The sequence below is a fragment of the Solea solea genome, chromosome 13 (assembly GCF_958295425.1).
Source record: "Solea solea chromosome 13, fSolSol10.1, whole genome shotgun sequence".
In the NCBI taxonomy this organism is placed as follows: Eukaryota; Metazoa; Chordata; class Actinopteri; order Pleuronectiformes; family Soleidae; genus Solea; species Solea solea.
In genome coordinates, this window is record NC_081146.1 from 19651437 (window position 1) to 19677333 (window position 25897).

A 25897-nucleotide genomic window follows, 5' to 3' on the forward strand; every position below is an offset into this window, starting at 1 on the left:
ATCTTAAATGAGTAAAAGATGTGGAAATATGTTAGTATTGGTACAGTTACAGTTTAAGGGTCTCATTGAGAGGATTTTCTTTGCAAAAAAATGTTTGGCTCTTGATTATTTAAAAAAAAAAAAAAAAAAAAAAGACATTAAATAGCATTAAGACTACTTTCTTTACTTTTTACTTTTTATTTTCTCTCTTTATGAGGGACTGTTTGGCCTTGGCAGATGCATTCATTATTAATGACTGCCTTTCTAGTTTAGGTATTCTCATTTTAAAACTGTATCTGGTATTTTAATGTTGAAAATGTGCAAAATGTTAAATGAAGTACAGAGAAACTGCAGGGGAGGGACTCAAACATGTGCAGAAGCAGAGTAGAGATTTGATTAGAATAAAAGGAACAGGACTTACAGCATACACTGAGGCGGGCAATGGTTAATCCAGAACGGAAGACAAGTGGTAGAAACCAAAGTCCAGATAGACAGTCCAACAAAACCAAGGTGGGAGCAGGCCACACAGGAAATGAGCAGAACCAACAAAACACAGGTGCAACAGAAAACTGGAGGGAAACAGACAGGAAATGACATCACCACAAGATTTCAAAACAAAACAGGAAGAACACACAAAAGATTCATACAGGTAACATTTTCCAAAAAAAAGCAAAGGTGCCTGTGTCCATCTATGCAAATGCACGCTGAAAAAAGCTACTACGGCTCAGTGTTCATTATGGAATACAATTATTCAAATGAAAACAAACTTTATGTTTGATTTTAATATCTTTTACTTCATTTTAGAGCTGGGCCAAGTTATTATTTTTCAATAGGAAAAAAAAAACATTCTGATACTTCCAGCCATCCAATCACAGCTCAGTGGGATAAGCTCTCATTTCACCTCTAACATGTGTTTTATTGATGACACACTGCACGTGACCCATTCTGACCCAAACATACCCGCTCTGAATAATTCCCCTTGTCCCTGAATTCTGTGGTAGCCATTCAGCTGCAGCCTTGTGTCCTATAATTCAGCGTGAAGCTTTATTACTCCACATCTTTTACCATCTACAACACAAATGCAAAAGAGTTTCTTTCAATGTCTTAAATCCGCCCGTAGTCCTCCGCACTGCCTCTTTTTCCACTGCACTTATCGGAGCCTTTGTTCCTGAATTCAGCAGTCTGAGGCAGATTGTCTCATCAATACACTATCAGAGAAGGTAGGTGAGATAAGAGTTCTGCTGCTATCTGTCTGCTGCGAATAAGCCGTCCAGAGGTCTCCACAGTCAATGCACATACACTAACACACACACACACACACACACACAGACAGACAGAATAAGCTGCCGAGAGCCTCCACGGTGTAATCCAGCACATGTACAGACACACAGCGTTATCACAGAGGAGGGAGTCACTGCAGCAAGGAAGATATTACTACATCTAGTGTATCTCAGCTCTGACATTATGTTCCTCTAATAATTAAAGTTTGGGCAAAAGAAAAGTTGCCTTCAAATGCGACAGAGAGCAGGACAGAACGAGACGCTAAACCTCAGCAGCTCATAAGTTTAATTGAACCAACTCAAACACGCTTAACACGTTGTAACACATTTTAAGAATATTGTTCTTGTGTTTTTAATTTATTTCTTTTCTTTTTAGATTTGGGAGATCATGAGGACCCTAATGTTTAAATCTAAGGATGTGACTAAGGCTCATGGAAGGATTTAAGTTGGTTTCCAACATTTTAAAGTGGGTTACTTCCTGGTTTAGTGGTTTAGGTCTTGTGTTAAAAATAAATATATATACTGGTGAAATAAAGGGTCCAAGACTATTGCAAAGTGTAACAACTTTCATTAATGTAACAGGTTTCAGACCTGGCAACTGTGTCCACTTTTATATCTAGTCACTGGTTAAACCAGGGGCCTCGAAGTCTGGTCAGTGCACTTCTAGTCTGGTCAGCAGAGGGCCGGTCATGTAAAAAATGGCCAAAGGTTTTGGGAAAAAATATGATAATATTGCACACAATTCCAAAATAAAAGTATTTGTTTTGATATGGAACATTATATAGTTCCCAAACAAAACATTTATGATGCAAAATGAATCTATACATTACAAAAATACAGAATAAACACAATAAATAACAACATTTGGACAATTGTAATTAAAAACAAGACCACTCATATAATTTAATGTTGAATGTAACACAGTGTATATTTAATAATGTGATATAGACATAACCTAATGTAATATCATTATAAATACGTGCCAGTATTCATTATAGTTAGTGGATGGCCACATGAAATTAACTGGGGGGGCCACAAGTGCCTGTTCCTGTGATTGAGCTGTCACCTTTGTACTGGGCCTGGTTTACTTGTACTTCTGTCTGGAGTCAATTCCTTCTTGCCTTTACCAAATACCCTCCAGGGGTTCAAGAGAAACACATCATTTTATGGTCATTTTAATTTAATTCATTATTCTGGACGCATGCCCAGATGTTGGGAACATCTTTTATGGAAGCAAGAAGTTTTAAGCTTCGTCATTGTGTCTCATCTGTTTCCGAGCATCATGGGACTGTGAAGGTTAAGAGAGCTTGAGCACAATGAGCACTTTCCCATTAGAGCCATAGATCAGAGAGTGAGAGAGAGAGAAAGAGAGAGAGGAGAAGAACAGAGGCGGTGGAAGACTGATTAAAGTCAGCTGGAGGGGTGTCATATGTGTGAAAGAGGGACTGCAAAAAAAAGAGGGACGAAGAGAGAGAGAGAAATAAAGAGGCTTATCTTTGGCTGCGACCTGAAACAGCTGTTTCTCTGCGGTGCGTTGACGATGGATCCTCGCTCATTTCCTCTCCATCCTGCCACTCTATTTACGATGCCAGTTTACTGTCTTCAGAGGGACAGAGACCTATAGTTCTTCCCCAGAGAGAGAAAGAAAATCAATCTCAACGTCCAATCAGTCTCTGCAGCGCAGAATTCTGCTTTGTAAAAGAATGCAGTCAAACAAGTGTCTCCTCCTGGTTTTGTTTTTTGCAAAGGCCCCCAAAACAGTGTTTTGAGTGTTTGCTGCAGACGTGGACGCTCATCTTGTGATGAAACTGTGGCAGCAGCAAGGCTGAAGATTTGACATTGACCTGAAAGTCTTTCCTGAGCCACATTTTAGTGGTGATGTGGAGGTTCTGGCCTGTCATCAGCACCTGAAGACTCCCCCTGCTCACCACAGCTGTCACCTCTGAAAACACATGAGGAAAAGAGAGGGAGAGGAGAGGAGAGGAGAGGTTTCCTCCCTCCCTTGCAAGGGCATCTGAGCCAGTTGAACTCAATTATTTGTTCTCTCTCTCTGCCTTTTTTGTCTCACACATGCAAAGTTTCTAACTGCAGAGTTTCTACCTGCATGTGCTTTTATGAGCCACAGTGGACAGTTTAAGCAGAAGGAGGGTGCAAGGGCTGGATGTTGGCCAGAAGAGAAAGACGGTGACTGAGAGGAATGAAAATGACCTCTTCAGGTTAGGTATATATTTACCTATATCAGTGGCAATGGCTGGTCTTTGAAGCAGTTTCAGGCTCAGTTATTTATACATTAGTAACTAGAACAAGGAAATTATGTAAAACTGAAATGCTATAATAGTGTTTTTATTTACAGTGTATATGTAACATATTAAAGTGGTCTATATCGCCGAGCAAATAACACACAAAGACCAGCTATTAGTCTACAAACGCCCCTCGCAAAATCCACACAGGACTGAGACAGCTGTCTTGTATGTTTCTGCAACGCTGTCAATCAAAAGCTGGTTCCGCCTTTCAGACAGGTCCTCCAATCATCATGCAGAAGCCCAGCGTCCACACCAGCCCACTCCACCTCACCGTCCACTTTCTTGGAAGCCCAGCTTCCCTGGAAGTCACGATTTTAATATTCTGTGCCGCCCCACGGTTGCAGCTGAGCTTCAAGTGGTTTTAATGCGGAGGCTGCTACGGGAGTACGAAAAATATGTAAGACGTTCCGTCATCCGTAATCAACAGAATATGGTATTCAATCATCATCACAAAAAAAATTCATTAAAAATATTGTATTTCACCTTATAAACAAATCCTGCAGCAGCACAAACAGAGTTGATTCCTACATTTTAATATTAAAGTTGAACATTTCTTATCAATGTGTGAAAACTTTCCTATCAAAGGATATAACCTTGTTGTCTTTGTGGTTATCCGTGGCCTGATGGCGAGCAGATTACTAACACACCTGCTCTCACACTTTTTTACCAGAAGACTGAAAGTGTTCAGCTAATAGGACAAATCAAGGACAGATGACCCCCCCCCCCCCAGCAGATCACTGAAAAAACTATTCCACACCATTTGTGTTGCACAATAAACAAATATGGTAACTCTTAGCAAGGTTATTACATTATTTGACAAAATGATACATACCAAAAAAAAATGTTCGCACATCAGTTGCTCTTCCAAAGAAATGTAATACTTCTTCAGATACTACATTATATGTCATACTGGATAAAAGGTCCGTTACCTTGTCTGATGTGACAGTTTCTCACACACAGTAACACAAAGCTCAGATTTACACATATTGTCTTTTTATAAAAGACACACTTATATCACATTTTATGTCATTTTCAAATCTCCAGTTTTATGAGTTGTATGGCTTTGGTTAGCAAGAAAAAGATAGTAATGAAATCAGTTTATCAGTGTGATGTTTGCCCTTTGTGCTCACAATTGGAGGGGAATGAATGGATGGATGGATGCAGATGCAGGGAGTCCAGAGAGTACCTGTGGTTTTCTGACATTACTTCATGTACTGCAGATAAACAGGACAGTACAGTATTTTAACCAGCTATCATCGTGTCTTACAACACTATTAAATTAAATACCATTGTCTTCAAACCAGGTTTTTGTAGGTAAAAATGACTTACTGGTGCCTAAAAGAAGCAATGACCACACCTCGTTTTAATACTTTTGTCACCCTTCAGCTTTATCACTCCGTCATCCAACCATAAAGTTGGTTGTTTCAGTCTCTACACCTGGCTATCACATCATGCTTAAAATTGAATTAATTGTAATAAACATGTTTCTTTAAAAGCAAGTGAAACAAAGTCGGGCTACAAAAAAAACGTAGGAAAAGAAGAATAGTTGATCTGAGACTGGTGATGATAGGACAAAGGGATGTTAGAGAACAGAGGAGGTTTGGAGGAGAACATGGAAAAGGAGAGTGAAAAGGACAGGATGATGGAGAGGAGAGACGGGGCGGAGCGGCACATGACTGGTCGTCTATGGAGGTTGATGACCGGCCCCTGTCAGTCAGGCTCACACAGAGAGAGCAGGGCCCTGCCATCTGCTCCAAAGTTAATGGGAAGGAGACAAGGTGGGGAGGTGAGATGTGTCGACACAGGCCAGAGAGGCTGCGGTGAGAGGGTGGAGGTCTGTGTGAGGAAGAGAGGAGAATGGAGGAAAGCAGGGTGGAGACCAAGGACAGAGGGGATGGTTTGATGAGATGGTTGATGGAGCTGGAGAAGAATTGTTGATAAATTAAATGAAGGCTGAAACCAATAGAATGTCGAGGACTTTTACTTTAGCTATGGAATTCCTGAAATCCAAATCACAATTAACTGCTTAATAAAGAAATAGCAGACAGAAAAATCCAAATGTTTTCCCCAGAAGCAGTTTTCATTCTGCACAGAAATCAAGGGGTCAAGGTGGTTTGTTGAGTTTATAAGGCTCAGAACGATTCACATTGAACGTGAATGAAGTGTTGAATGAATGAAGAGTTAATCCTTGGTGGAGTTTGGCAGGTAAACTGAAACCAAGTGAAGATTAACAAAAGATGTGGGTTTGGTGGAATATTTTCAAAAGTGAACATAACAGCGTCAAGTTGAAAACTAATTTAAAAGCAGATCAGATCAAGGCAGTGGACTCAGGAATGTGTTTCTTTCTTTATACTTCTGTTTACATGTGGAGAGTAATATGTTTGAAATGGTAAAAGTTGATGATAAAGGTACAGATTTTCTATTCTAGTGTATAAACACAGCTGTGGATTCTCTTACGGTTTCTGTAAAGCCTGATATATGATTCATTTCTGATTCTTGGTGCAGATTCTTGGCATTGATGCTGGCCTTGTATTCCTCACATATTAGGTCCTTCAAGAGAATTTAATATCCAGTTCATTTGCGTCTGTGAGCCAGTGAGAGCTCCATGACCATGACCAAACAGTGACACACAGAGACAGAATAAATATGTCAGTGTCTTAGGCAAGCTAAAATAGATTTAAATATAAAATATTTACCCTTTTCATGTGTTCAGATTCAGCCTAGAACCTCAAACTAGAGTAAGTGATGTCAATATCATTATCAATACATCGTTTCTCTGTCTATTTTTGCTGAGAGCCACATGCGCTTGAGACACCTGAGCTCAAAAAACACGCACAGTGTGAACACTCTGATTTGTTAACAGTCTGATTTGTTAACTTTCTGCAGCTGCAATGCACACACACAATGCATTGAGAGTGAACCAGGCCTTTTAAGGCAGCACTAACTACAGCCTTGGTGTTCTTTTCCACATCCACCGGCGAAAGAGAACGGAGAACCAGGAGGAGAACTCCTGAGAGACAGAAGTGAGGACTGTCTGAGTGGTCCTAACTCTCAGGATATATCCTGGAATCATCATCACCAGAGTAGTGGGACAAAACCTCCTGATGAAATTGTGAGGGATTTGCCTTTTTTTAACCTGCATACATGCCTGATAGATAATTAAACAGCATTTCAGTCAGACTACTCACGTTTTGTGTTAGACTGTTTGGCGTCCAGGCTCCGACTTAATCACTTCCCACAGATATGTTACATTGACATATTGGGGAGTGATGAACAAACAGCTTTATGCATGAGCAGCAACACTGGCACAGGGCAGCAGCAGCACTGAATCTCTGCAGTGATGAATTCTGCTTTGTAAAAGAATGGAGTCAAACTAGCATCTCTTATTTTGCAAAGGCCCGAACAGTATAGTCCATCAGTATAGCACTGACCGGCAGAGGGAGAGATGGGGAAATTTAGCAGCTTAAATCGCTCGCCAAATTGTCTTAAAGACATTGAGATGCCTGAACTAACTACCAAAACAGGTAAAAAATGAAAGGGAGTTTGTCTTTATCCTGGCGTGTAAGCGTAAGCGTAAGTGTGTCTGTTTCCTCATTTTTCTCTAAATGTCGGTCTATAAATAATTCAAATGAGAACAGGGTCGAGTCAGATGCATATAGTCCATGACCAGGTTTGTCTGAGCTGAGCTTCTCACCACCTGTTCAGGAAAGTAGGAACTAGGTCGGCGCTTAGGCAAAGTCACAACTTAGTAAAGACCCCGGGTTAGAATTCAGGTCTTGGTGCTTTCCTCACAACCACCACACACACACACATTACACCCCCTGTTGTTGGACATGAGCGATACTGGGAGAACCCCCTCCACCCCGCCTCCCTCAAGTTCACCTCCTGACTGGACAACAGATGGACTGTAGTGGAGATCAGACAACAGCATCTCCCGCTCATGTATGTGTGTGTGTGTGTTGTTAGGTCAGCATGGCTGCAGATGCAGAAGTGACCCCTCATGTCTCCTGTTGACACCGTTATCAGTCATTTTGCAAACATGGAGGCTCCAGTTTGTCTTTGTTGGTGAACATGTTGTTCAGGGTCAGTTCAGCAGTGAAGTCAATCACACTGGAACTCTTTTCACAAAGACAATGTGCTCATTTTTATTAGTTTTTGCAGCACAAACTCTTGCTTTGTTTAATAACAAAGTGAGGCAAACCTTGAAAATTTCTCCACAGATAATGAACTTTTCTTGCACTCTACAAACTTCTAAAACTGCAAGGTTTTAAATGCTCCCTGTGCTTTTGTTGTACTTGCTCATATTGGCATAGTGATGTACTGATGTTTGATACTTTATTACCTTAAAAAGCCAAGAGTGACAGTTCCTTGCGTGACACACTTGAAATTGTATAACTTCAAAATGCGATACCTCATTAAAGAGGGAAAAAACTGTTGTACATTTTACAGTTAAATACAGATGACAGCCATTGCGCTTGATAAATGGAGACAGTGGTGGTGTGATATGTCACCACTTCTCAGTGAAAACAACCAAACATATGCCTCTTGAAGTCAGCGCAGATAGCTATCAATCAATCATTGTCAGTGACTTGGTAGATTCCTGTTGCGTCGCTGCTGAAAGTTGGGAATATTTGCATTTTGAAGCCTCTGTAATGACAGCCCACAGTCTTCCACGGGTCTATCCGTTCACAGTCATTACTCAGAAGTTGAAGACGTGCATATGTTAAGGCAACAGTTAAGTCATTTTAAAAGAACTGCAAGCATTTAGTGCCTCGCTAAAAAAAAAAAAAGTGCAGCCCCGACTGCTGTGTGTGTCACTATGGTTCCGAAGCTGCTGTGAGTCTCTGCTTTAGGCAGCATACACACACACACACACACACACACACACACACACACACACACAGTAGGATTGTACTCACACAAACACGAGTGCACGGGCACAGACAGACAATATACAAACAATACCACGCACACACTGGTTTCCGTGGTGAGAGTCTATCAACACAACACTTAGTGACATCTGGCAGGGGTGCTGTCTTCTGAAGACGGTTCAGAATGAGCGTGTGTGTGTGTGTGTGTGTGTGTGTGTGTGTGTGTGTGTGTGTGTTTGTGTGTTTGTGTGTGTGCAGGTGAGTGTGTAGGTGGGTGTTTGCTGGGTAATGTTCTGCCAACATCTGGAGTCTAGACTGAATGGCTCTGAAGCTGGTGGGCAACAGCTCATCTCCCTGTCACCCGCTCTGTTGACTTAGGTGTTGCTGTGCGTTACTGCACCTACATGGGAAAGTGAGCTCATGTGTGTGTGTGTGTGTATACTTGTGTTTGTGATCTTTTTAGGACATTTTCTGGCATGAACACTGACTTTGACAGGACCAGTAATAATCATGGGAACCAAAACCTGGTCTTAATGGGGCTGTAATTCTTATTTCCTTATTAGATATCAAAATTAAACAAAAAGAAAATCACAACAGGGGCATTTTATTGCAGTTTTGCTTACGTAAAAACACAAGTAATGGTGTGGTGAGTTGCATCAGTGAACTATGTTTCACTGAAATCCAATCAGAATTTCAGGATTTGCATGAAACACACAAAGGGTGAGTGAATAGAAGTACAACTGTTGGGGTCTGTCTCTGTTCTCACTTTGGCTCTTGTTGAATAGAAAATGACAGGAAAATGGGGAGAGACTGACAGCTGGATCTGTGTGGTGTCAGCAGTGATGCAGCCTTAGGACTGGACCGCGGCACTAAAGAGAGAACTGAGCCAGAAGAGGAAGTTTCGGTTTTCTAATCGGGTGATGTTCAAACCTTGTGACTGCAAGAATGAGACTGTGAAAACAAGGGGTCACTGTGTAAGGTGGCAGGACTCAGACACAGTGTGATCAAGGAGAGCTGCTGCTTCTTTTTCCTGTTGAAAGGAGCCAATTTGCGGTCTAATCTGATGCCTTCCTGTGAAGGTTCTTCAGGCATGTCTGACTGGCAGGTGGCTCCCGAAGCAGACCCAGAAAATACTGGAGAAACAATCTAACCTCACATGGCCTGAGGATGCTTCCAAGAGCGAGTCAATGCTGCGGGGACAGCCATAGTTAGAGAGGGTCATTTAACCCCAAGTTAAAAGCTAGTGAGTGTGATGATATTTTCTAATAGATGTGTGATAGAAAAAGCACTGCATATACGTAGATATGCTACTACATATACTAACAAGCTGACAGGGGGCGTACTGCCACATAGTCTCCACTAGTGCTTGTATAGAAGGATAGTCGTCATGCAAACGTACCGAGTATGAATGGGTGAATGGCAGAAACTGTGGTGTAAAGAAAGGAGCTATATAAATACAGAGCATGTACCATTTACCATCTTGCTTGACCTGTCGCCCCCCCCTGACAGAAATAGTAGATGACTGACAGACATCGTATGGATAGCTGTGTTATAAACTGCCAGGAGATGTTACCTGACAACCTGACCTCTATTGTTTAAAAACACCCCCATTTAATAAAAAAAACGCTGTGTTTCTCTCTATTTCCATGGGAACAATTTGCACTTGACAGCGAGCAAAGGCACTGTGGTGAAGGAGGCCAGTGAGGGAGACAGTGTGCCAGCAGGCAGCAGGTGATGTGTTTGCCTCCAGAATGTCTCCACATGCTCTGTGTCTGTGGATTTATGGCCGTGCCCTGTTGGCCTGGCTCCCCCACCAGCTGGGGAGGTCAGAGGGCACTTTGGTGCCCTGTACAGCTAGCCAGCTGGTCCTGCTCTGCCCGGGCCACCAACCACCTGAACTGAGAAGCAACACACACACACACACACACGTAGACACACACACACGTTGTATATTTAGAAACACGCCGCAGTGTGTAGAACAACTCCTGGCCAGAGAAGCAGCACAGATGCAGGACAAGCATGTCAGCATCAGTGCAGGTTGAACATGCTTGACATTGGAGAGGAACGGTCACTAAAAGTCACACTTTCACACATGAAACTTTAAAGACCTCACACTCACAGCTATCTTACACAATTTTATTTGAATCTCAGGTTCATTTTCACACAGCTAGACAAATTGAAACTGACTGTGTATTTGTTTGATGTCTGATCTTTGTGTACATATCAAATGGTTTCAAAATCTGTATTGAATTAGCCTGATTATGTCCTCTTTTGCATATTTTCATTCTTTAATTTAGTTGCATTGATATTTTGCTTTTGTTTTTGCCATCATCATTGCACTGATTTCCTATCAACAGCTAAATATGAATATTTCTATTCTGCACTGTATATGTACATTGCGTGCCGAACACATTAGTTTTAGGATAGGCCGATCGTTTTAAGCTCTCACACAAATATATATCATTCTTTATTGACTCTTTACACTTACTCCCTTTAACATAATGTGCTAATAAAACATAAAGGTTAAATTTAATAACACAATAAGCAGCAAAGCGGTGTTACCCCTTCTCTTATGGCAGTGCACTGTCCCAGAGTGATGCGTGAGAAGTTTGCATTATAATGTAGAGCAGCACGGTGGAAGGAGACATTCCAGATATACAGGGTGACATAAATAAAAATTCTCATTATTTTCTGCATTGGAAGCTCAAACACCAGAAAGATGCAAATCTAAGGTGTTGTTTCCCGAGGTAGAATATGACTACACTCTCCTGGTTCTCCACACATGCATCCTGGGCTAGCCGTCCCAGTTCAGTGGGGGTTCTCGTTGAAGGAACGCCCCTTGACCTGGGGAAATTTTGAGTTAGTCATGACTACAAATGGAACGCAGCATAACTGAGAGCCAAGGACAGACAGGTCACCACGCATGATATCCACCGTCACAGCAGAGCTGTTCCCTGCAGCACATGCTGCACTGTCGTGTATTTGCCTCAAAGAGAACATACATTTCTGAGGTAAGTGTTTAGTAATAAATCAAGTGAGAAGTGGGCAGAATTATCTCATAGACTTACATGCAAACTGATCAAAATGCAGGTATCACACACTTTAACAGTGGCTTCACTTTTCACTTTTTTGAGACTACATATTTTTTAAGGTTGGTGTAAGCTTAAACTTATCCTGTCAGAGGCTTCAGGGCTGCACAAAGCAGTTTTGCATCTCCTCATGTGCTTACATGCTGGCAGTGCACCGCTCCTCGTAGGTTTATCGTTCTAAGCATGAGAGTCAATCTGAGATTCCATTCCAGCGGTGGAGATTTCTCACCAGGAGTTTGCCCTCATTTGTGTGTCCTTGAGCGCTGAGCTGAGCATGTTTAGGTACTGGTGGACTTCCTCGCATAAGCTCAATTAAGTTTCCATAGTTACCTACTGGACCGGAAAGTGTTTCTGCTGCAGAGGGCATGCACAGTGACAGACGTGCGGACTCTAACTGCACTGACCACCGAGGAAAGAGGCAAATGATGACATTTACGTCACGTGCCCATGTGTCCATATCACACTTTGTAACACTCCTCCTGTTACCCGTGGAAAAAATGCAGGATCCAGAAACAAAAGTCAAGTTGTTCTAACGAGGCAAACGTCTAAACACATGACTGAACATGTTAGGGTCACGTGAGGTTATCATACAAACAGAGAGAAGTGCTGATAAGAAGCAACTCGGCACAGTGAGATGTGTGTCGGTTTCATGCATCCCGCATTGACGGGATGAAAGTGACATTTCAAATAGGTGATCTGAAGTGGAGGAAGAGGATATGTGTGAGTGTAATGGATAATACAACCAGTCAAAGCAATGGGGGGGGGAAGTGAGAAAGAGTTTGAAGTCTCTGTCTATAGAGCAGGTTGTGTTGTTGCAGCACTGGTCTTTGTCAGCACTCATTAAGTAGTATTCTTTCAACTCTCAAAGCGAGCCTTAACATCCTCTCCAGATGAATTGAGCTGCACTTAAGAAGTGAGTGGATGGAAATTAAGCTCCTACACAATGCGTAGGCAGCGCTGCCAAGCACATTACAAAGTGGAAAGTGTTGTATTTCAAACCACACAATCTTTCTCAAATGTGAGGCGATGCAGTCAAAGCAGAAAGAGAAAGCGGAGAAAGAAAGGAAAGGGAGATAGAGGGGTGGGGAGTGGGGGTAAGGCAGAGCGGGGCTATGTAGCTGGCCAGATAATTGACCCTCAGAAAGCAAGCCATCACTTCTCCTCTCGTCGGCTGAGTGCCATGCTGTTGCTGATGTTATTGTGCCCATTGTACGACACAAAGCGGTGAGGAATGTTTGGCTGGCTCTCTGGGAAACGCCACTTCAAGGCCCACAGCTGTCACAGCCCGGGGACTTGAGTTCTGCCACAGAGAGTTCAGTGGTGAGGAGCTGGCACAGGGATGTATGCTTTTTACTTAAGGATGGCAAGCTGTGAGAGAACTCCATGTTCTAATACTCAGCTACTGTCATGATCTCACAGTTTTCTCTTGCGTTCCTCCATCGCACGCACACTACTATCGCCGTCTCTCCTCCCCATTGCTCTTTCAAACTCTTCAAACTTTTCTATCTCTCTTGCACCGTTCCTCTATAGTTCTCCTTCTTCCTTCCTCCCCTCAAAAGCTCTGCATCACTCCGCATTGGGCCGAAACTTGAATAAACAATCGTCTCTCTGTGGTGAGAGCTTTCCATCCCGCTTCCTAAAGGAATGCTGCTTCCCATCCTCCATCTCACCATGGTTACTGGGAATCTAGTGGGAGTCACAATTTACGCTGAGGTCACTTGGGGCACTTCCTTCACACAAACACCAAACCTCAACAGTGTGAATTTAAATTCTGGTTTTGATTCACTTTTTTTTTTCAAATTATGAAAAGACAAAATCAAGATAAAGAGCCGATCTGCCTCCAGTTCTCTGGCATTAGTGAAAATCTGTTGAGTTGAACAATAATGGTAAAATATGCACCTTTTATATGATTAACTATTTGATATTTTTGTAGAAAATGAAAAGATTAAAAAATAACACCAAAATCATTATGCACTGACTTCAAACAGAATATCTGGATAAAACCTCTCTTTCTGTGCAGGTGCAAGTTTTTCTAAGAAGAATAAATATAATTTTTTATAGATTCATGAGGGCCTCATGTCTCTTTCTGTTCCTCATCACTGTTCAAGGACCAGTTTTTGTTTTGAGTGCCTGACGCCACAGTTCCTCCAAATTTGTTGCTGACCGAAAAATTGCTATTTTCATACAACGGCCTTAAATTCCATCACACAGACATGTTGACATAGTCGTCGTGTTGGAATAACTCCTCATTTGAACCTTGACTCTAAGCCGTGTGGGCGTTTTTTTTTTTTTGGTCGCAGTTTGTGTCACACAGCTTCTCTCTCTTCTGTCACCTTGTTATGATAATGACCGAAAAGCCTCACATTCCTCTGCAGTGATCTCATTTTATAGCACAATAATGCATCCAGGCACAACAATGTACTGGCACCCAGAAGGCCTTGGAGGACTACGACGTCTTGTTTGTGAGACGGGGGGAATTACATGGAAACAATGCAGCATGCAATCATCATCTTCTTCTTTTTTTTTTGTGTCTCAGAGCAGCCTTGATCTGTTCTGCTGGAATGATACCGCCTTTATGAGCTTTAATAGGTTGGCACGGTTGTTTCCCCGCAATTGTCTCCACTTCCCAATAATCACAGCAATGTCAGGCAATGTACTTTGTACTGTTTGGAGTGTCAAGGGGAATTATGATTAGGCTCCAGCAACTGTGTTTTAGAATCAGAATCACAATCAGAATCAGGGTTTGTTGCCAGGTAAAGCTTTGGAATTTGTTGTGATTGTCGGCGTTAGAAAACAGCCAAATAAATACATGTTAGATCAATAAAACTTGATCTAAGACTGAAAATTATTATTATTATTACTTACAAAAGAAAACGGAATGTTGTTAAGATTATCTCTTTCCTTTAATCCCACTTAATCCTTTGTGTGACTTTTTTTGTGATTTATCTAAAACCTTTCTTTGACAACTGATTTTGTAGATGCAATTTTAAGAAGCTCTTTAGAAGTCAATCAGAACACACTGACACATGTCAAACGATGCTGTGCTGTTTCTACGTGAGAGACATTTTAAGATGTGCTGTTCAATCTCGGCCCTGTGTTACTTGATTTCTGGACGTGTGAGCAAACCACAAACTGCATTTCAAATAAATGATGTAGTGAAGTAAAAAAAAAAAACAAAAAAAAACATAGGATTCCAAAAACTATGGAAGTACTTCAAGTAACTGACTGGGTAAATGTAGGCGCATTCCCGGGGGGGTACGGGTTTTAATACAATGTGAGTTTTTCTATATATTTAAGCTGGTTATGGTGCTGGAAAAAAAGCAAGAGCTTAGAGTGAAATAAAATGAAGTGGACCCAGAGGAGCCACCCACACACACACACACACGAAAGACTCTTCACCTCACACAAACATGCACATATTTCTGGAACAAAAATGCAAATGTAATTTTGTGCACTTCCATCTCTCCTCTCTCTCTCTCTCTCTCTCTCTCTCTCTCTCTCTCTCGCCCTCCCTCCTCCCACCCCAGCTCTGGCTTTGCCATTATAGCTGTTTGTATCTGACTGAGAGGCCATTAGAATAACAATTAGCCTGACCCACCTGAGAGGGAAGGCCTTCATCAGCTCTACACCAGCCATCAGCCTGAAGGCGCACACTTACACACACACACACACACACACACTTAACCGGCACAGAGAGAGAGAGAGAGGCTAACACATACATGTAATTCCATTAGTCAAATATGTCTCCACAATCACTCCTCGCAAACAAAGGTTTCTGTGTTTTTCATTCGTTCCCGAGGTGGGCAAGAGTGTTTGTGCATGAATTGTTGCTGTTTTCATTCGGGGGGGAAAAAGCGTCAAGCATGAAACCTTTTCAAAGTGCTGCATTTAAAGGAGTGGACAGAAAATGTAGCATGACGTGTCAGAAAATCTCCCTGAAATGACTCTGAAATCACCATGCATGCAGTTTCCTTTTCTTTTCTCCATGAAACTGCGACGCGAGCAGCACTTCACACACTGGCAGAATGCACTTCTGCCAAATAGGATGAAAAATGGGTATCACATGCTTTTAGCAGATATGTACTAATGTGCCCAATTTCCATGCTCATTATAGTGTTAATGTACAGATCTCTGGCCTGTGCGGTGATTATTCATGTTGACGGCAAAAATAATCACTAATAATTAGCCGTGGTTAAGTATCACACAGACCAGAGCCTTGTTTACACCGTATGATCCACAACACACGCAAACTCCACTTTCATCACAGTGAATCAGTCCAATCATGCTCTCATTTATTGACCGTGGGTGCTGTCATGTCAACCGCAACTCTAAAAGTTAAAAGATAGATGTGGTCTGTCTTAATATGTGTTGAATTATGAGAAAAAAGACCATCTGATTAAGATTTTGGTGCCATTGTGTTCGCACCTCATTGTAATTGTTGCTTTTGCTTTTCAAGTTATATCCACACTATTGTGGTTTTGTTTTAAAATGTGTTATCTCTGCGACGGTTACACCTGTGGGACACACGACCCTAGAGTAACAGAGAAATCTGGAATCAGTAAAGGTTCCATTTTGGCAGGCAGACACTGAGTATACTACCCAACAGTGTTTACATAAGTGTATAATTGCTAATGTTTTTTTCCAAAGATATTTTTTGCTTTTTATTGGAGAGGACAGTGAAGTGTGAGGGGGGGAGACACACAGCAAAGGACGGCGGGTGGAATCGAACTGGGGTCACTTTGCCTATAATTGCTAGAAATTAAAATTAAAATAGCTTTGTTTTTGTACTATTAGAATAAGTATTTTCATATAGGCTTGCTTTATGGAGCCTGCAATCTTGTGCCATCATGTGTCTACAGCAGCCCAAACTGAAAAACAGCCAGAACATGCATTTGGTGTTTAGAAACAGGAAGTTTACTCTGCAAATAAAGATGAACGACATCATTTCTGATACATGAAGGCTGCTGTAGTCTTGTCCCCCCGGTGTCTATCTGCTGTCTAACCAGTTAGTGTCACACTGGACCTTTGAACTATGACCTAATAACTGCAGAGAAGAAAATCTGCTTCCCCTTTACACCACAACACACATGTTTTTAACCACGCTTTGTGAATTTCAAAGAAACATTATAACCGTCGCTTAATGCAGAGGTTCTGCTGACAGTCGCTTAATACAGAGACTCTTCTGGAGCCTCGTAACTTGCGCTCCTGGTCGTGTGCACAGTCGGCTTGTTCAGTAATTTCTCCATAGATCAGTGTAGGAAAAAGCCTTTTTCAGCAGTGTCGTCATCATTTTCACAGTATAACGGCAATTTAAACAAACTGGTGGGGGGGGGGGGACATTTTAATTGTACGCTTAATTCAATATCATTTCAGACAATGACAGTGGACCACAGTAGAGATAACATGACGCGTGTCTATACGACAAACTTAAATAAACTACATACCCCATCCGCGCTGTCTACAATGACAACGCACAATGTCACCGTGGCACAAGCACTGAGTCAAACTCTACGAACACTGAGGAAGACGAATGCAAACCAGAACAGCAAAGCTGACTGGTGATGGAGGTACCAATCAGAGCATCTCTAATAGCCTTTCTCAAGGGGGAGAGTGTGTGTGTGTGTGTGTGTAATAGAGAGAGGGGAAGGAAGCTTCTGTTTCTTCTCAGTATCTACTGATATATGCATGCATGAATCTTTGCATATGTTTTTGTGTGTTTGGTATGTTTGTCCCTTTGTTGCTATGAGAGAGAGAGAGAGAGAGAGAGAGAGAGAGAGAGAGTATGCACACCACTATGAATTATTTTGCGCAGTGTGTGCACCAAAGTGCGTGAGTGCATGTGGGTGAATGTATTATGTCCATGTAAAAACATCTAGTTAGAGTATACTTCTGTGTGTGTGTGTGTGTGTGTGTGTGTGTGTGTGTGTGCGCTACAGGCAGTTTGAAGATTGTCTCCCCCCTGAGGGCCTCTCTCTCCCTGCAGCATGTGGGAACCATGGTGTGTTGCCAGGATACAAGCCCCTCGTCTGTACTGACAAGAAGACATGAAGAGCAAAGATTAATTATTTACAAGCAGACCCCTGTACACCACGTCTGGCTTGGCACTTCTCCTGCATTAAATGTCACTGTCTATGAAGCATCTATTTTATGGCGTGCTCCATTGACGCGCCGCGAAGAACCTGCTCTATCCGTGTTTGTTCTCTGTCACGTGGAAATTCTTACACCTCGGGCCGCAAATGTTGCCCCCCTTTCTTTTATTGGGGTCGTTTTATATTATAATAACCGGCTATGACGGTGCATTTTAAGACGTCTCGGTGCAAAAGCTCATTTTAAAAAACAGTCATTAAAGAGGCATGAATGCTCCCTAATGGTCCCTGCACTCACAGCTATTTTCAGTGTGCTTCCAAGCTGCGATCACCAGTGTCCTCTAGGCAGCCCCCCCCCCCTTCATCTAATATTTATGGCATCTATATGCTGCTGACTGGCTATACAGACCCCGCTCTCTGAGTGCAGCAGATATTTACCAAACATATTAAAATGATTCATTTGGCATCAGATTCATCCTAAGCACCGACTGTGCCTGCCCTCAGCCTCCGTCGCCACTAAATGACAAGACATCCAGACGCACTGGGGGGCAATTGAGTGAGTTGTGAGTTTATCGCTCTGATGGTTTTTATTGTGGATGAAGAGGAGAAAAAAATAAAAAAATAAAACGCGCCGACTAAAACACACCGCGGTGTGTCAGGAGTGCCATCAGACGCGCGCTTATTAAAGCCATATTAAGTAATTCGCTGTGACACACATCCAGACATTCTGCCTCCTGCTTCTGACGGAGACAAGGCTGAAAGTGAAGGCATCCGTGCTGCTTCTGCTCCTTTGTTCTCATTTACTACCACCTCTTTGTTGTGCTGCTGACTGTCTGTCTACTCGTCTGTCTGTCTGTCTGACTCTCTCTCTCCCTCTGTCTGACGCTGGCGAGGGTTTATTTGCATTACCCCCAACACATCCATATTCATGATGGAAGCAGGTCACTCCATGTGGAGTGTGCATGTGTGTGTGTGTGTGTGTGTGTGTGTGTGCACGCAGGATTTAATTGGGCTGTGGTCAGAGGGGATCCCCCATACCGAGTCCCAGGTGGAGAAGGAGGAGGGATCCCACTGTTTGGAGCATTATGAATTTTCTATTGTTTCTTTCCACATCCTCCTGTACACATCAGCGCTCCTGTGGCGATGGTACAAGGCGCCGCCTCATCAGGGTAGATTCGGTCTGAGCCGCCTCTAATTCTGCTCGTACCTGAAGAATTGATTTCAAGGACCACAGGCTGGGAAGGATCCAGCTTGCTGTGCTGCTCCAAAGGAAAAAACAACAATGCGCAGCAGATTTCATACGGTGTTCAATCATTTTGTTTGGCTGTTGCTCTTAAGGCATCAGCTAATCTGATTACTGGGCTCAGTGTTACATGCAATTGAAGGGGAATATTTTCTTTGTTGAGAATAATTAATGCTCATTTTTATTATTCCCTGTAAAATACTGCTACTAATACTATACATGTTGCTATTTAAATACAAATTCAGAACAAAAACAGGACTAAAACAAAGCCTCCTCCTCCTACAGTGAGGATTTTGCTTCCTGCAAGGGGCTTTTATTATCATCAGAAACATGTAATTGCACTGTTGCTCGTGAAGGACAGAGGGCTGGGGAAAAGGGGGGATCGCACTGAGAGATATGAAGAACGTGCCGGGCATTAATGCTGAGCCCACTTCCCCCCTTTATGTGTCCCCGCCAGTCTCTGTGACTTCCTTACACGGTGGAGCTATTGTATCCCCTTAACCCTATGCATGTCACATGTCAGGAAACACAATACGGCTGCAGCCTCCTTCCCCCACCAAAGTGGAAATGAGCATTAATGCCAGGCTGGGACTGTAGGGTTTATTACAGAGGTCAATGGCTTGGGATAAGGCAGTGTGCAACATCAGTGATCCGTGCGATTGCTTGTAGGACAGGGACTGCCTTTGTTTTAAATGAAGGTCTATGTGTTTCATTTTCAAATTATGACATTATTTCATTAAATAGAAATAGAAAGGGGTTCCTGCTGGGTTGTTGTAATGTTGCAAAAGGACTGTGTGAAAATGATATGTATGATGAAGCCTACTTTTTTTTTCTTCTTACTCTGTTTAAAGATGGAATGGAACAGTTGTGGCTTCAATTTGTCATTTAAATGTTAAAAGTGATTGCATTGCAGTGTAACAGTGGACGAATAACACAACCATCCATGTTGATATTGATCCCCTATAGCCTCTCAATATGTTTTTGGCTTTGCTAACAGGACTGTGGTAGAATGAAATGCTGGGGATTCTTTATCACACAACACATTAGCTCTGAAAAATGTCCTTTTGTCCTTGCTGGTGTTTTGCAACTGCTGTGACTTTACTAAACAGGAACTGCCAGGGACCTGAACGTTGTCTGTCTGCTGCATCTTTAAATTAAAAGAGCTGTATTATAACAACCCTCTCAGTGGGCCTGTATTTATTTATTCTGAGTGAAAAGTGAGCCACCGCTTTCACTGCGCGCACAACACAAATCATACTCCCACATTAGGAGTAAACATTTTGCCAGAGAGAGAGCGGGAGACCAATCCTCATCCAAACTCCACCAACCTCAAATATCCCCCGTCTTCTGCCAAACGCCAAGGCTGAGCATATTTTTCGAGCGACTCTAGGTAATTTCACATGAAATGCGGTCTTAAAACAATTAACAGCTTTGTTTGATGGGAGACAGAAAAGCGTCTATGAGAACTGATTATTGTGATGGGATTTTATATTGCTTTTTAAAAACCAATTAACTCCTGAGAGCTTAGTGGCTTTTCAACAAACGGCACGTCGTTAAAGTATTGTTGAGAAACATGGTTGGGCGTGATAATTGGCATCCATTCAGCGCTGCCCTGGCAGACTCTCAGAAAAGCGTCGCCGAACAATCACACACTCAGAGACAGAAGCCTGAGTTGGCATTTCTCCGGCCTTTTCCTCCATCATCACAGATTTCTCACTCGCAGCAATTTCTCAGCCCTTATCTTTGCTGCGGCGCTCACAACTGCTCACATTTAACAGGAATCTAAAAGAATACATGCAATGAATTCAATTGAGTCACAGTGCAGGGGAGGGGGGGGTGGGGGGGCACTTGCCGCGTGTATTGTCCATTCCCTTCTTGACATTGAATTTAAAAGAGCAATTTGAATCAGGTCTGCTGTCTCATACATTTCTGAAGAAGACGGCGAGACAGACATTGTCCAACTAGAGCACTGCAAATGTCAGCATTCTTTCCCTTTGGTTCAAAACTCCTGATATAATCTGTTCTGAATTGAATACGAGTTTATGAATGCACTACTTAAGCGCAGTTAGCAGTTTTGCTGTGGATAGTGTTTTTTGTTTAAAAAAAAAGAAGTAAAGTGTGTTCACTCCACTCCTTCAATCAAGATGAAACTTTTATTTTGTCAGCAAAGAAAGAAACATTTCTTAAATCCTTTAAAAATCTGTGATAAACTGCTGTTTACTGGTGTTTAAACCCTTTGTTTGATGTGTGTTTTGTCCTGATTACCATATAAGGCAGCAACAATTAATGAATTCATCTATTATGAATCAATATCAATAATATCGACATTTTACAGGCAACTTCTCTCATTTTTCAGCTTCTAAAGTGTGAATATTTTCTGGTTTCTTTGCTCCTTAAATCAAAGAAATTAGTTTTGTTTTTTGGAAAAAACAAGACATTGGATAACATCATCATTTCTTCGATTGTGGAAAAAAATTCTACCATTTTATGGATCAACCAATCAAATAATCGCCAAAAATGATCATTAGTTGCAGCTCTGTATGAATGCCACACACGCATGTGAAAGTCAAGCACGTACGCGGTTTTAATGATGTGCTGATATTTTTGTCGGATTCAGGCCGTGACGCTGTGGAAAATAACTGAAGCTGCAAAAGAAGTTTTAAATCACATTACTGATGGTTTGGATTGAACTCTTTAAAAAGCTCTTTACACGTCCATCTGCCGCTACACTGAAACCAGTGAGCAGTGTTAATGTGGTGGCTGATCTCTGATCATTAAAGAGCCCAGTGTCACTAATTTGTTGGAGAGAGGTTTATAGTCGGTATCCTTACACCCTCCTATTTGTGTACAGAAAATATGTGCTGTGTGTCGAGAACAGACCAAAATAACAAAGTGACAATATGGAATATCAAGATGACAGACTGTAGATATGTGTGTGAAGAATGTGGATCTGGGAAAACACACAGAGCAACTTCCAGGTGCTGACAAAGTGGATCTGAGCCTAGACTTTCGCCTAATCTTACCCATATGCACTTGTTGTCTAATCCTGAACGCAGATTGTAGATGTGGATCTTGGGCTCAAGTGTGACATTAAAACCTGTCAGTATCTACAACCACCTCCACCAATTCCTCCACTGTCGTTTCATCTCATTATGGAACATTGCTGCTAAGCGCAATCCAGACGACACTGCAACTACAGCGTTGACTTAGGAGAAGATTATAACATAAAAAATATACTAATTTTACAGAATTTCAAAGTAAAAGTGCTTGTCTACTTCACCATAATAACATAAAAACAGAGAAATAAATCTAAAATTAAGTGAATAATAACATTGACTTTAATAAAAACACCAACCAAGCTTATATACACTACATGTATGCAATTTAATGTTGATTTAATAATGTGATAATGTATTTAAATGAATGAGAATTACAGTAAATTGTCTGTATTTATATTTATAGCCGCTTTCTAAACTTGATTACCACTAAAAGCACCATGTACACTTCAGTTTTGCCATTTACTCATCATGCCCATGCACTCACGCATACTGTGCATCTACATTCAGCACAATCTCCGTGCGCAGGGATCGGACCCAGGACCTTCCAGTTGGAAGATGACCCGTTCTACCACTGATCAAAAGCTGGAAGTGGTTTGTAGCATCTCTAAAGAAAACTGTCTGCCTTTTGTGCTACAAGAACTGTGTAGTGAACCCAAATGTTTGTTTGCTGGTGGCTGAACCCACTGAGAGTTGAAAAACTGATGAATAAAAGATGAAAAAAAAAACCCAGAACCAGACAAAGAAGGAAAGAAAGAAAAAAACAACTTTGAACTTGTAGAAAGTTTGCATTAAAGAAACAAACAGGAGAAATCCAGTTGTTTATTCTGAGAACTGGGTGTCTCTTTTTATCACGTCTTTGATCAGAGTGACACAGACGGATCCAGAGAGAGAAAAACAGGAGGAAAAAAAAAGAAAGAGGAAGTGCTGGTCTCATTTGTGATTGACAGCTTTAATTAACAAAGCAAGCGAGGGCTCTGTGCACTTCCTCTCACAGCCTCTGGAGGCTGAGCCGCGATAACAAGGAGATGCCAGAAAACAATACCTGACTTTCCAAACAAATTATCCATTCCTCTCACAGTCGCACTCGTGTATTTTCATGTAGGATTTTTCAATTTGCTGAGACGCATATAGCGATAATTCAGCTTGATTGTGTGGAGATGCTACTTGAAATATTCCCCTAAGGAAATTAGTGAGAGACCATATGTTAGATGTTCACAGTTGTCTTGCAAATTATAACAAGTTCAGAAATATGTCTCTCATTTCCTGGGATTAATGGGAGATAGATCTCATATCCATTTAAGTAATTGTTTCCCATAAATATGATACAAAATAAACCTATAGGAAACTGTTATTTCTCTCTTTTTATGTTGATTCCAGTATTTTAAAACACATAATGTTCTTTGCTGTCAACCTCTAGGCCAACACGATGACTAAACCAGTACAAGATACCGTTTTTATCTGCCAAAATTTCACCAAAGTACACATTTCAAGTTCTTTTACAAACCTATTTCACCTCAGTATTTGTAAAATCCTAGCTCCAGGCATTAAGACATTATTCTCACACGTGGACACAAACACATTGAGCTTAATGAACTTAAACACAATCAAATCATAGCCTTCCTGAAACAATAAATATGTTTTTCATGAAACAGTTGAGTCACTTAGGTAAACACTTTGTTTCAATTTAATAGATTCCTTTTGTCTCACTGGACAATCAGAACATAAACTCTTAATATGCAAATTATATTATTTCTTTTAAATGTGAAACTGTGTGTACTCACTTGTATAAGTTGCAATGGCACAAAAACAAATATGCAATATCCAAAGACAAGGCTAAGGCTTAAAAAGAAATCCTATTAATTAAAATTATCCTGTGAAACACTAAATTTCACCCCCAGGTTGGGAATCACCACAGTGAGGGATTTGATTACATTATGGTAATTTAGTAATGCACTTGCTTTTTTTTGTAATAAAAGATTTCTTTAGCTTCACTGCAACATTTCGTTTGCAGATTTGAGCACTTTGGAGGCATAACATTAAAGTCCAATCCCTGCTCTTGTTTACGGACCATAGGATCACCAGTGTGAAGGATTCATCACAACAATAATACACATTATACGTCACGTGACGTTGTAGAATGCTGATGGTTTGTTTAGGTCTTGACTTATTAGCCTGACACCTGTTGCCAGAGGGAGCGAGCATTGTCGTGGTTAGCAGAGTATGGAATTAGATTTGTGTCACTTTATGAATTGAGCAAACAAAAATGAACCACACAATCGATATACACAAACTGCAAATAAAATATCGATTTAATCATTCAAAAAAAAAATTTCTTTGTTTGAAAATACACTTTTGGTTTGCAATGATTAGAATTTTGTTCTTTGCACCGTGGTTTTCTGTTTGCGATTCTGACCATGGGCGGGGCCTTAGGAAGCTGTCTGCTGATTGGCTACTGAGTTTGGGAGCGACAGGTCAATGGACCGGAAGTAGCCACAGGCTTGGAGTCACTGTCCGTCTGGAACGACACAAACAATTATAAGTATCCAACGTATGTCAGATATAAACGTTGGATACTTACAATTATTTTGTCGGATGTTGACGGGGAAAACTTGGGGAACGAGTTTATGTATAAATAACTGGGCCTGAAATCAGCTTCCCCCTGTTTCAAAGACCAGCAACCACCGCTGCTAGCTACATAGCAAAGGGCAGCTAATTTTGCTAATTGTGCTTGATTCCGCCATTATTAGAGTTCGGCTTGTGCCGTGCAGTTTTTGAGCTCAACACATAAAGATGATATGATTGGATTAGCGTCTGCTGGTGTATTTATACAACCTGTTTTGATCGTCTGATGAAAATGTGACATTTCTCAACTTCTCATGCACACAATGTGAGCAGAAGCTGCAGACCCACAGTGCACTTCAGCAAATGCTTGACGCCGCTCCATTCAAAGTGAATAGGAAGCCGACACCTCCTCCGTGTACATGTCTGCCGTTAAGGTTAGCAGACCTTCGTCGTCATGGTTACAATAACGATGTGGTTAAGGTTGAGGGGAAAAAAACAGCTGTCTCCCGTGAGTTTTGTCAGCCTATCCCAATCTCCATTTAACACGGACTCCATTCACGACGAGGTCACCTGACTTCCTCCTTTGTTCCTGTCATACTTAGAATAGCACCAGGTAACTCAGTCATTATGGTGGAGTGCAGCACAAATAGCACGATGGAATATGGTGACAATCAACTCCCTATTACTGCATGTACTTACAGGGCAGTGGTCCCTGTGTTTGAATCATTATGTGCAGCGGGGAGGTAACAGTCAATGATTATAGTGTACGGCAGCATAAATAGCAAGCAGGCATCAGCAGACACCAACATTAGCATTGTCCCAGACAGCCTGTTAGTTGAATTGGGTTTTAATTAGCTATTCTCCTTGCAGTAAATAGGGAAATTGCTAATGGCCCCAAAACAAGACAGGAACCGTGCAACTTACCAGTGCAAAAACCTGCATACACGTTCATGTTCACATTGTGTTGTAGTTCCTTTTATATTGCAACTAATTGTCCGTTGTTTCTTTATGTGCAGATTTAAGTGTACGTGTTTTAAATAATACCCATATCTCTTCATAAATGTCTAGTTTACCATGGGGTGAGAGAAATGGCAATAAAATAGGTTCACTTTATACACAGTTGTGCTCTTGTCAGGATATTTATTGTGAATTGGGTCACAATATGCGTTGGCCTTGAAAGGAGGGGTTCCCATATAAAATGTTTAATAAACAGCAGCTACTGTATATAGAGTATGCATTGAAGAGAAAATCCTCAAATGAATAGCTGTACTAAGGGACAGTCCAATTAGATGAACGCTGGGGTGTGGCTGCAGAATTGAGGCTTGCTCATCAAGTCAAAACACGGTGGTTTTGCCTGAGCTGCCGCACTGCAGCCACAGTTCAAAGGAAATGTTTTTCTCACACACAGCACATACTGTAGTGCTG

General features: G+C 41.6%; 1 protein-coding gene across 2 annotated transcripts in view; it reads right to left on the reverse strand.

Moving 5' to 3' along the window:
• Nucleotides 1–258: 258 nt before the first annotated feature.
• cep76 (centrosomal protein 76) overlaps nt 259–25897 on the reverse strand; it is a 54097-nt gene continuing 28458 nt past the window's right edge. The window contains exon 13 of one of the 2 annotated variants that reach the window (XM_058648725.1): nt 259–548. In XM_058648725.1, coding sequence (XP_058504708.1) covers nt 425–548 — 124 coding nt within the window. In that variant the 3' untranslated portion in view covers nt 259–424. Of the gene's footprint in view, nt 549–9245; nt 10332–25897 lie in introns of those variants that run through there. The other variant, XM_058648726.1, reaches the window with a different exon arrangement.